This window comes from Phyllobates terribilis, unplaced genomic scaffold (assembly GCF_046119375.1).
Source record: "Phyllobates terribilis strain yellow unplaced genomic scaffold, ASM4611937v1 Scaffold_8__6_contigs__length_399053987, whole genome shotgun sequence".
NCBI classification, from domain to species: Eukaryota; Metazoa; Chordata; class Amphibia; order Anura; family Dendrobatidae; genus Phyllobates; species Phyllobates terribilis.
Window position 1 is genome coordinate 251,673,898 of NW_027362768.1, and position 12,936 is coordinate 251,686,833.

Consider the following 12,936-nt stretch of genomic DNA (forward strand, 5'->3'; position numbering starts at 1 on the left):
CGGAGGGCTGGCGTGACCAGAAGGAGCACTAGTGACCGTGCGGAGGGCTGGCGTGACCAGAAGGAGCGCTAGTGACCGTGCGGAGGGCTGGCGTGACCAGAAGGAGCTCTACGGAGGGCGGCTGTGACCAGAAGGAGCACTAGTGACCAGAAGGAGCGCTAGTGACCGTGCGGAGGGCCGGCGTGACCAGAAGGAGCGCTAGTGACCGTGCGGAGGGCCGGCGTGACCAGAAGGAGCGCTAGTGACCGTGCGGAGGGCCGGCGTGACCAGAAGGAGCGCTAGTGACCGTGCGGAGGGCCGGCGTGACCAGAAGGAGCGCTAGTGACCGTGCGGAGGGCCGGCGTGACCAGAAGGAGCGCTAGTGACCGTGCGGAGGGCCGGCGTGACCAGAAGGAGCGCTATTGACCGTGCGGAGGGCCGGCGTGACCAGAAGGAGCACTAGTGACCGTGCGGAGGGCTGGCGTGACCAGAAGGAGCGCTAGTGACCGTGCGGAGGGCCGGCGTGACCAGAAGGAGCGCTAGTGACCGTGCGGAGGGCTGGCGTGACCAGAAGGAGCGCTACGGAGGGCGGCTGTGACCAGAAGGAGCGCTAGTGACCGTGCGGAGGGCCGGCGTGACCAGAAGGAGCGCTAGTGACCGTGCGGAGGGCCGGCGTGACCAGAAGGAGTGCTAGTGACCGTGCGGAGGGCCGGCGTGACCAGAAGGAGCGCTAGTGACCGTGCGGAGGGCCGGCGTGACCAGAAGGAGCGCTACGGAGGGCGGCTGTGACCAGAAGGAGCACTAGTGACCGTGCGGAGGGCCGGCGTGACCAGAAGGAGTGCTAGTGACCGTGCGGAGGGCCGGCGTGACCAGAAGGAGCGCTAGTGACCGTGCGGAGGGCCGGCATGACCAGAAGGAGCGCTAGTGACCGTGCGGAGGGCCAGCGTGACCAGAAGGAGCGCTAGTGACCGTGCGGAGGGTCGGCGTGACCAGAAGGAGCGCTAGTGACCGTGCGGGGGGCCGGCGTGACCAGAAGGAGCGCTACGGAGGGCGGCTGTGACCAGAAGGAGCACTAGTGACCGTGCGGAGGGCCGGCGTGACCAGAAGGAGCACTAGTGACCGTGCGGAGGGCCGGCGTGACCAGAAGGAGCACTAGTGACCGTGCGGAGGGCCGGCGTGACCAGAAGGAGCACTAGTGACCGTGCGGAGGGCCGGCGCGACCAGAAGGAGCGCTAGTGACCGTGCGGAGGGCCGGCGCGACCAGAAGGAGCGCTGGTGACCGTGCGGAGGGCCGGCGCGACCAGAAGGAGCGCTGGTGACCGTGCGGAGGGCCGGCGCGACCAGAAGGAGCGCTGGTGACCGTGCGGAGGGCCGGCGCGACCAGAAGGAGCGCTGGTGACCGTGCGGAGGGCCGGCGCGACCAGAAGGAGCGCTGGTGACCGTGCGGAGGGCCGGCGCGACCAGAAGGAGCGCTGGTGACCGTGCGGAGGGCCGGCGGTACCAGAAGGAGCGCTGGTGACCGTGCGGAGGGCCGGCGCGACCAGAAGGAGCGCTGGTGACCGTGCGGAGGGCCGGCGCGACCAGAAGGAGCGCTGGTGACCGTGCGGAGGGCCGGCGCGACCAGAAGGAGCGCTGGTGACCGTGCGGAGGGCCGGCGCGACCAGAAGGAGCGCTGGTGACCGTGCGGAGGGCCGGCGCGACCAGAAGGAGCGCTGGTGACCGTGCGGAGGGCCGGCGCGACCAGAAGGAGCGCTGGTGACCGTGCGGAGGGCTGGCGTGACCAGAAGGAGCACTAGTGACCGTGCGGAGGGCTGGCGTGACCAGAAGGAGCGCTAGTGACCGTGCGGAGGGCCGGCGTGACCAGAAGGAGCACTAGTGACCGTGCGGAGGGATGGCGTGACCAGAAGGAGCGCTACGGAGGGCGGCTGTGACCAGAAGGAGCGCTAGTGACCGTGCGGAGGGCTGGCGTGACCAGAAGGAGCGCTAGTGACCGTGCGGAGGGCCGGCGTGACCAGAAGGAGCACTAGTGACCAGAAGGAGCGCTAGTGACCGTGCGGAGGGCCGGCGTGACCAGAAGGAGCGCTAGTGACCGTGCGGAGGGCTGGCGTGACCAGAAGGAGCGCTACGGAGGGCGGCTGTGACCAGAAGGAGCGCTAGTGACCGTGCGGAGGGCCGGCGTGACCAGAAGGAGCGCTAGTGACCGTGCGGAGGGCCGGCGTGACCAGAAGGAGCACTAGTGACCGTGCGGAGGGCTGGCGTGACCAGAAGGAGCGCTACGGAGGGCGGCTGTGACCAGAAGGAGCGCTAGTGACCGTGCGGAGGGCTGGCGTGACCAGAAGGAGCGCTAGTGACCGTGCGGAGGGCTGGCGTGACCAGAAGGAGCACTAGTGACCGTGCGGAGGGCTGGCGTGACCAGAAGGAGCGCTAGTGACCGTGCGGAGGGCCGGCGTGACCAGAAGGAGCACTAGTGACCAGAAGGAGCGCTAGTGACCGTGCGGAGGGCCGGCGTGACCAGAAAGAGCGCTAGTGACCGTGCGGAGGGCTGGCGTGACCAGAAGGAGCGCTACGGAGGGCGGCTGTGACCAGAAGGAGCACTAGTGACCAGAAGGAGCGCTAGTGACCGTGCGGAGGGCCTGCGTGACCAGAAGGAGCGCTAGTGACCGTGCGGAGGGCTGGCGTGACCAGAAGGAGCTCTACGGAGGGCGGCTGTGACCAGAAGGAGCACTAGTGACCAGAAGGAGCGCTAGTGACCGTGCGGAGGGCCGGCGTGACCAGAAGGAGCGCTAGTGACCGTGCGGAGGGCCGGCGTGACCAGAAGGAGCGCTAGTGACCGTGCGGAGGGCCGGCGTGACCAGAAGGAGCGCTAGTGACCGTGCGGAGGGCCGGCGTGACCAGAAGGAGCGCTAGTGACCGTGCGGAGGGCCGGCGTGACCAGAAGGAGCGCTAGTGACCGTGCGGAGGGCCGGCGTGACCAGAAGGAGCGCTAGTGACCGTGCGGAGGGCCGGCGTGACCAGAAGGAGCGCTAGTGACCGTGCGGAAGGCTGGCGTGACCAGAAGGAGCGCTACGGAGGGCGGCTGTGACCAGAAGGAGCGCTAGTGACCGTGCGGAGGGCCGGCGTGACCAGAAGGAGTGCTAGTGACCGTGCGGAGGGCCGGCGTGACCAGAAGGAGCGCTAGTGACCGTGCGGAGGGCCGGCGTGACCAGAAGGAGCGCTACGGAGGGCGGCTGTGACCAGAAGGAGCACTAGTGACCGTGCGGAGGGCCGGCATGACCAGAAGGAGCGCTAGTGACCGTGCGGAGGGCCAGCGTGACCAGAAGGAGCGCTAGTGACCGTGCGGAGGGTCGGCGTGACCGGAAGGAGCGCTAGTGACCGTGCGGGGGGCCGGCGTGACCAGAAGGAGCGCTACGGAGGGCGGCTGTGACCAGAAGGAGCACTAGTGACCGTGCGGAGGGCCGGCGTGACCAGAAGGAGCGCTAGTGACCGTGCGGAGGGCCGGCGCGACCAGAAGGAGCGCTGGTGACCGTGCGGAGGGCCGGCGCGACCAGAAGGAGCGCTGGTGACCGTGCGGAGGGCCGGCGCGACCAGAAGGAGCGCTAGTGACCGTGCGGGGGGCCGGCGTGACCAGAAGGAGCGCTAGTGACCGTGCGGAGGGCCGGCGTGACCAGAAGGAGCGCTAGTGACCGTGCGGAGGGCTGGCGTGACCAGAAGGAGCGCTACGGAGGGCGGCTGTGACCAGAAGGAGCGCTAGTGACCGTGCGGAGGGCCGGCGTGACCAGAAGGAGTGCTAGTGACCGTGCGGAGGGCCGGCGTGACCAGAAGGAGCGCTAGTGACCGTGCGGAGGGCCGGCGTGACCAGAAGGAGCGCTACGGAGGGCGGCTGTGACCAGAAGGAGCACTAGTGACCGTGCGGAGGGCCGGCATGACCAGAAGGAGCGCTAGTGACCGTGCGGAGGGCCAGCGTGACCAGAAGGAGCGCTAGTGACCGTGCGGAGGGTCGGCGTGACCGGAAGGAGCGCTAGTGACCGTGCGGGGGGCCGGCGTGACCAGAAGGAGCGCTACGGAGGGCGGCTGTGACCAGAAGGAGCACTAGTGACCGTGCGGAGGGCCGGCGCGACCAGAAGGAGCGCTGGTGACCGTGCGGAGGGCCGGCGCGACCAGAAGGAGCGCTGGTGACCGTGCGGAGGGCCGGCGCGACCAGAAGGAGCGCTGGTGACCGTGCGGAGGGCCGGCGCGACCAGAAGGAGCGCTGGTGACCGTGCGGAGGGCCGGCGCGACCAGAAGGAGCGCTGGTGACCGTGCGGAGGGCCGGCGCGACCAGAATGAGCGCTGGTGACCGTGCGGAGGGCCGGCGCGACCAGAAGGAGCGCTGGTGACCGTGCGGGGGGCCGGCGCGACCAGAAGGAGCGCTGGTGACCGTGCGGGGGGCCGGCGCGACCAGAAGGAGCGCTGGTGACCGTGCGGGGGGCCGGCGCGACCAGAAGGAGCGCTGGTGACCGTGCGGGGGGCCGGCGCGACCAGAAGGAGCGCTGGTGACCGTGCGGGGGGCCGGCGCGACGAGGCGGAGGAACAGTGTGTCATGCCGTTGGACCGATGATGGCCGGTCTTATGCCCCTGTCACAGGCCGCTCCGGGGACTGATGATGACCTGTCTTCTGTTGTCTGAGTTCTATGGAGCAGAATTCTCTTGGTGTGTAGATTGTGCTCCGTTAGGGTGTGGTAAGCTTTTGGTCTGAATAAAAATATCCTCAGGTGGAAAACGTCTTTTAAAATTAAGGCTACAGCTCCACATTGGCACGTGTCAGCTACTGGGAGAAATCTGTCCTAGTAATTTAGGAGGTCGAAAAGTCAGTCTGCTACTTTGGAAATACAAGATGACTCATAAAGTCAAAGTAGCAGATCAGCGTTTTTGTTGTAATGGAGCGCCTGCAGTGTACCAGTGTTGTGCATGCGGCGCCTGCAGTGTACCAGTGTTGTGCATGCGGCGCCTGCAGTGTACCCGTGTTGTGCATGCGGCGCCTGCAGTGTACCCGTGTAGTGCATGCGGCGCCTGCAGTGTACCAGTGTTGTGCATGCGGCGCCTGCAGTGTACCCGTGTAGTGCATGCGGCGCCTGCAGTGTACCAGTGTTGTGCATGCGGCGCCTGCAGTGTACTCGCGTTTACTACCTTTTACAGAACATCTGGTAAATTGTCTGAAAAAGGGCTGACGCCTTGCACTCCTAGAAGAATCGGTAAACCTCCTAATGTCTCCACAAAGCTGAGCTCCTTCTGTGCTTCATCATCAGACTGAGCCCTGCTATTCAGGTTATGGGAAACGTTGTACCTCATACCTGTTGTCCTTCCAAATATTGGCGTATTTATTTTTTATAGCACAGCATGGTGTATATATGTCTGCTCCCCTGCCAATTACCTGACGTTCCTGTCCTTGTGCTGCCTGAGTCCCCCGGCTGCTCTCCGCCGTCCTCTTCTGGAGGGGACGGAGATGTGACTGCTGGAGTGAATCACTAGCCACAGCGGTCATATGACTGGCACAGGATGTACTGAGCTGGGGTACACAATTCTTTTAAAGGGGTTATTCGATGGTTCTTCCTCATTGGAGGTGACTGGTGCCAATGTTATGACCTCGCACGCTACTGAGATGTGTGCACAATAGCCATGTTTCAAATGAATGGGTCATGTACATAACCTGCAGGTGGTGCACGCATCTCAGTGGTATTGGAACGTCATCCTCTCTGGTGCAGAAATGAGCGGCACCCGCTAATACATATTTAAGGCTCCATTCACATGAATATATTATGTGATCTGTGTCTAGACTGTGATACATGCACTGACTGTGCGGGTCAGGAGACCTAGAAACAGTCCCATCTATTCCTATGACACTGTTAGTCTGGATCAGGAGACCTGTGGTTGTGCTGGCCATGGTTGTCCGTACACAGAATATTTAATATATTCAAGTGAACATAGTCTAACATTCAGGAGCATTTAAAGGGAATTTATGACTAGGTTTTTGCCACCTAGTCCAGCATAATGTAGAGACATAGACCCTGATTCCAGTGATGTCACTTATTTAGCTACTTGCTGTAGGGTTAATAAAATCACTGTGATATCGGCAAGAAACATTAGAAGACTAGTAAACCTGCTGCCAGGTAGTCAAGTGTATTAATGAGCTGTGTATAATCCTGCCCCCACCACTGATTGGTATGTTTCTCCCTATGCACAGTGTACACAGAAAGCTGTCAGTGATGTGGGCGGGGTTAGTGTCAGTTGATGTGGGCAGCATTCTGAGCACTGCTAGATCTGCAGCAGATAAAATAGTGATTTTATCAAAATGACAGCAAGCAGACCGGTAAGTGATAGATTTCTGGAATCAGGGCCTCAGTCCCTACATCATGCTGCTCTCAAATGTGGCAGCAAAAACCTGGGGACAGATTTCCTTTAAGGGGCTAATGGTAATATATTTTTTTAAGTTGCTCACCTTATGAATATGAATAGTTCTTCTGTCATTTATAGATTAAAGCTTCTAAATTGTGTTGTCTTTCTTTCTGCAGCATGGGGGCATCTATCCCATCCCCACCTCCCAAAGAATCTCCTACAAAGACCACTCAGGTAAAGATACTGGTAAACTTTTTTTTTTGTTTTTGGAGGAGGGGATGGTGGCCTACTTCTAAAAAGACTTGTACACACTTAAACCAGGTTGATGCTGCACACTTGCTTGAGGCCGTATGTGAGTTTTAACGCATAGCACTGGGTAGGTATTACATGTTACCCATTGGCAATATGCGGCTTGCCTGTGTATTATATATCTTTATCTCCTAGTGATGCTGCCAACGACTTAATGAGGTATTCCCATTTTGGACAATTATGTCATATCCGTAGAATATGTCATTAAATGTCTGATCTGTCCCAGCTTCATCCTAAATCTGTCCCTGTATGTCTCCCTATGTTCTTCCTTCTACCCGAGCAGATACCAGTAAGCCCATCACTGAGCAGCTTCTTTGTTTTGCCCAAGGGGTCTAGTGTGTTTTTCCAAATATATCAATTATGAAATTCAAACGAAACAAAATAATTGTGTGCCCGATCCTTACATGGGTCTGGTGTTAGGGTAACAAACATTTAGGATTGCTGATGGCACGATTTTTGAAGTTTGTACCTATAGTTTAAACCTATAGTGTCCCTCACTCAGTCTGCCGAAAATTGCAGTTTTTGGACACCTTCACTCCCCCTCAAAAATGATGCCAATAAAAACTGAACATGTGTTGCAAAGAAAGATTCTACACCTTAATTTCTTATTCTTTATCTTGTTACACATCTTGCCTTGTAAACGCCAAAAATAAAAACCAGTGACAGAACGTTTTGGTTTTTTTGTCACACCTTGCCGAAATAGTATGTTACTGCTGTAGCATCCCATACACTTTTCACCTGAGGCCAGTGATTGGCTGCAGCTAAATTGTCTACGTCCAGTTGGAAGCAGTAAAAGTATAAGATGAGATTATGATACAGAAGCAGTTGTCCAACTTTTGAGGACATTTTTTTTTCATCCCTAGGCTATGTTCACACGTTGCGTTTTTGCTGCATTGTTTAATGCAAATTAAAAGCCGATTTTTACAGTACCAGCAAAAGAAATGACATTTCAGAAATCTCGTTTTTTTTTTTTCCTGACTGAATTGTAAAACGTCTGTGTTTTTCGTAGTTTTGTAGGTTTTTTTTCACCCATGGAAAACAATAAGTGCAAAATCGCTGCTAACAGTTTTTGCTGCATTTTTGGTTAAAAAAAAACCAAAACAGGTGTAGCAGGATATGAAACCGATTTATTTTTGTGATTTTCAAAAGTTTGAGTTCTGATGTCTCGGTGTCCTCACATGAGTATTCATAATTAAATTAGTGATATGTGTTAACATTAACAATGCCCCACCAACTCAATGCCCGACCATTCACCTTCACACACTGTTTTTACATTTGTAATTGTGTATTTTTTCATTCTCTCGTATAACTTGAGTTCACAGCTGCGCTTCATACATGAATCCAGCTTTTTTGTTCAGAATAGTCACTATTTTTTTTTTCAGACATAAAAACTTTTTCCGCTAAATAATTTGATCAAATTGCCTTTCTTTCCAAAAATGCTTTATGGTTTCACATATATCTTGCATTGGTGGCCTAAAACCTCGTAAGATTCATGTTTGCAAGGTGGAAGCAAAGCTAAACTTTAGGATCCTGAAAAACGCAGCAAAAAAAAAAAAACACTGCAAGAAAACCAGCAAAAAGGAGTGAAACCTGCCTTTTTTACTGCCAAGAGATCAGGTTTTGGTTGCAGGCAAAAAGCAACATGTGGATATTTATATTTTTATTTAGTTATTATGCATTACTTATATAGAGCTGTCCCCAATAGGGCTGACAATCTGCATTCCCTATCAGTATGTCTTTGGAGTGTGGGAGGAAACCCACGCAAACATGGGGAGAACATACAAACTCCTTGCAGATGTTGTCCTTGCTGGGATTTGAACCCAGGACCCCAGCGCTGCAGGTTGCACTGCTAACCACTGAGCCACCGTGCTGCCCGAATATAGCCTAAAAGAGAACTTGACAGCTGATACATGCCCCTAATTCCCGGGCAGCCTGTATGAGGCACTGGCTGTATGAGCTCAGCCAGGTATGTTTTACTCTGAAGTGCTGCAGACCTAACACTGGCGAACGCAATTGTCATTGAGGCTTTGTGCCCACGATGCGTTTTTTAAGCGTTTTTGCAGCTGAAATTCCGCTGCAAAAACTCTTAAACGCTTGGTAGAAGGCCTGCCATGTTCCCCAATGATAATCCGCATGTGCTGTGCGCATGCTGCGTATTATCGTTGTGGGAAAAAACGCAGCACTACCAATTATTTTGCGGAAGCACTGCTTTTTCGCCACCATTGACTTGCATTGGAACGCTTGACATACGAATCACTGCATCTGTACATGCGGAATCCAAGCGTTTCAATGAGCGGATGGTAACCTGGTGTGGAGGAGAGGAGACTCTCCTCCGGACCCAGGTACCATAGAACCTGTAAAAAAAAGAATAAAATAAAAAATAAATATTATATTTACCTTCTGATGGCCCCCGGTGTGCTTTGTCCTTGCTTGCCGGCAGATCGCGGTGGACTGAAGGACCTGCACTGACGTCATTTAGTCATGTGACGGCAGGTCCTTCAGTGTACCGCGAGCCGCCGGCAAGCCAGGACGGATCGAATAAAGACTCCGGGGGCCATCAGAAGGTAGTATAGATTTTTTTTTTTTTTTACCATTCTTTAAGTCACACTATGTAAATCCATGCTGTTTGCATGGATTTATATAGTGTGACCAAGTTGTCAAGCATTTTCCAAGTGATGCTAAAATCGCTTGGAAAGCGCTTGACAACCCTCATGCGGAAATGCATGTGAAGAACGCTTCACATCCACATGTCCCTGGCAGGAAAAACGCATGTACAATCCGCATGCGTTTTTTTCTGCCAGGGAGATGCAGAAACGCTCAGGAAAAAATCCGGAGCATTTCTGCATCGTGGGCACATAGCCTGAGTTAGATTTGACGCTTGTTTTCGACTAACATTTTTTGGCTTCTGAATCCAAAAGTGACCCCAGTTTTTCTCTATCACAACAACTTTTTAAGCTGCTGGATACCCTTTCTTTGTCTCAAAAACATACAAAAATGTACATTCAATGGAAAATAATGCAAAAAATAACCCGATTCTAATGTGGACAATCTCGCCTGATGTTCCAGTAATAGTCTGTCATCATGTGCATATCCCACCTACTCGATACCGTCCCTCCATGACCTTCAAATCTTGGAGGAATGGTTCGCCTCGCTCATCACTGACTAATGGCTATGCAGAAAATGTAGCTTGATGCTGATGTTGCGACCAAGCATTTTGAAGCTCTACAAGAGTTTCTGGACTATTTCGGTGTAATTGTTTGCTTGTGTATTTTCAAGAAAGTCCTTGACAAGGTCTTTGAATGATAACCCAGCTGCTGAATCTGTGGACCGTGAAACACATCGGCCTTTGTTTTTTCAAATGACAGGCTAGACAATGCCAAAATGACATACTTGAAACAGTCTCCTTCAGATGGCAAAGCTTAAAGGAATTGCTTCATGAGACCCAGTTTCATGTGCAGAGGTGGGAATATTCTGTTCATGTTTGAGGTCAGATCGTGAAGGCCACTTTCTCTCCACCCAATGCTTCTCATGTCTGCATAGAAAACAAAGATACTTGGTGTATCCACATTGCTGACCAAGAAGTAAGCATACCATTTATTCCCTTCACGACCTTGGATGTCCCCATACGTCCTATGTCCTGGTGATCATGCGGGCCCATGAGCTGTGCCCTCACGATTGATGCTGGGAGCTCGGCTTACGTGATGGCTGACACCCAGCTTTCACAGCCAGGAGCGGTGCCTTCACCACCCCCGAATGTTTAACCCCCTAAACGCCACAATTGATATTGTTCGCAACATTTAGGAGCCCCGGAGCTCCCTCTCCCTTCCATTTGGCGCCCCCGCGATGTCATTGCGAGGGCTTGATCATTGCCATGACACAACCTAAGGTCATCATGACTACCTCCGGTGGCCTTGTTAGAACATGCCAGGAGCATGGTCTAAGAGGCTTCTGTAAGTGTCAACAGTATCGGGTATAATGCTTTGCAATGCACCAGCGGTCAGAGTAGTGAAAGTTAGATCGCAACATTTAGGAGGCTGGGAGAGAGAGGGAGCTCCCTAACCTGTCCGATCGGCATCCCCACAAGGTCATCACCAGGGCCCAATCGTTGCTATGGCAACCCGAGATTGTCATGACAACATCCAGTTCACCAGGCTACATAAAGCCTTCTGAGCATAGTCTAAGAGGCTTGTGTCAGCGCAGTACTGACAAGTATAATATATTGCAATTCTAATGCATTATACCAGCGATCAGTGATTAAAAGTTAAAGTCCCATAGAGGTACTAGTTAATAAAGTAAAAAAAAAAAAAAAATTGTAAAAATATTTTTAAAAATTCACAAAATAATAAAAAAAATGACACCCAGAATTATGTATTTTTATGTTAAAATAAATACATAAACAAAAGTACACATTTGGTATTGCTGCGCCGGAACGACCCGACCTATAGATCTATCACACTAGCAAAAAAATATTCTTTTTCATCATACCGTCGAGCAAAAAGTGGAATAAAATGCAATGAAAAAAACAAATGTAAATAAAAATGGTATCTCTGGAAATGCTATCTTGTCCCGCCAAAAAACAAGCCGCCATACAGCTCCATCAGTGGAAAACTAAAAATGTTATAGCTCTCAGCACAAAGCGATGCAAAAATAATTATTTTTTCTATAAAATAGTTCTTGTGTAAAAGTGCCAAAACATAAAAAAAAAGTGTATACATTTGGTATAGCTGTAAGCATACTTCCCCGAAGAATAAAGTGGAACCAGGGCTGTGGAGTCGGTAAGCGAAACCTCCGACTCCTCAACTTCCACGACTCCCTCATACATGGCTCATGTTTAAGTGATAAATTTACTGTAGCACAGATTCATCTCAGCTAAAAGTCTAGACCCTTAGATCAGGAATAGGCTAGACATTTATAGGACATTTCATAACTTTCCCAAATTCTTATGAAAAAATATTCCCCACAAACTGCATTGAACTACTGTACCCAATTTATTATATATTGTTGGAGTTGGTTCATTTTAGTCCAACTCCACAGCCCTGCGCGGAACGGCATAAAAAATAAACAAAAAACAACAATTCAGGATTTTTTTTTTTTTTTGACTCCCAAAAATCGGAATAGAAAGTGATCAAAAATGGTTCCAATAAAATTGTCAACCCATCCCAAAAAAAAAGAAAAAAAAGAAGCACTCACATGACTGTCGGCAGAAGTATGGAAAATTATAGCTCTCAAAATATGGAGATGCAAAAACTTTGTTGTTGCAAAAAAAAAAAAAAAGCTTCTTTTAGTGTCTTAGCCGCCAAGCATAAAAAAAAATATATATATATATATACCGTATTTTTCGAACTATAAGACCAACCTAGGTTTTAGAGAAGGAAAATTAAATACAATTTAAGCAAAAAATGTAGTCATGATGCACTGTTATGGGGGAGGGGGTCTGCTGCTAACACTGTTATAGGGGTAATGTCCCCCAATTCTGTACTAATATCCCCTATCCTGGTATATATGCCCCCACCTCCTGTTATACGTGGCCCCTCATCCCCATCCTGGTATGCATGGCACCACTCATCCCCATCCTGGTATGCACACTACAGACAAAAAAATAACTATAGTACTCGCCTTCCTTCCCTCTGCACCAGTGCTGCTTCCCTTTCTGCCAGCACACATCTCAGTGTGAGCTGTGCATGACGTCACTGCCATGCTTCCTCACACAGTGAGATGATCTGCCGTAATAGTCACTGCTCCCCACGCCGGGACTATGGACATGGGCAGTAGTGACTATTCACTCACCTTAATAGAGCGCACAGTGTCAGCCCAGCCATGGCTCCTTCTGCTGGGCAATCGCGTGTTCCCGCTAATAAAGAGCATGAATATTCACCCCTCTCCATGGGCGTGGAGAGGGGTGAATATTCATGCTCTTTAATAGCAGGCACTCGTGGCCGCCGTGCAGCTGCAGGAGCCGTGGCCGATGCTGGCACTGTGCGCCCGCTATTAAGGAGAGTGAATATTCAGTGCTCCTCACGCCTATGGACGTGGGGAGCAGTGAATATTCATTTTCTTTAGCAGTGGGGACAGTGTAGGCCGCAGCTGGTGGCTGCTGCCTCCTGTGCCCCGCTCCTCCGCCACTACCGCTCACCCCGCACACCCACAGCAACAGTACACTAGTAGATTCGGACTATGAGTCACCCCCCACTTTTCTCCAAAATTTTGGAGGAAAAAAGTGCGTATTATAGTCCAAAAAATACGGTAAATCTAGTATCGCTGTAATCGCAACCAACC

At 52.5% G+C, this 12,936-nt stretch overlaps 1 protein-coding gene across 1 annotated transcript in view; it reads left to right on the forward strand.

Moving 5' to 3' along the window:
- Positions 1-12,936, forward strand: part of ST13 (ST13 Hsp70 interacting protein) — a 113,610-nt gene that overhangs the window by 1,560 nt on the left and 99,114 nt on the right. Inside the window, exon 2 of the mRNA XM_073644163.1 lies at positions 6,528-6,585. Within this exon, the coding sequence (XP_073500264.1) occupies positions 6,528-6,585 (58 nt within the window). The remainder of the gene's footprint in view (positions 1-6,527; positions 6,586-12,936) is intronic.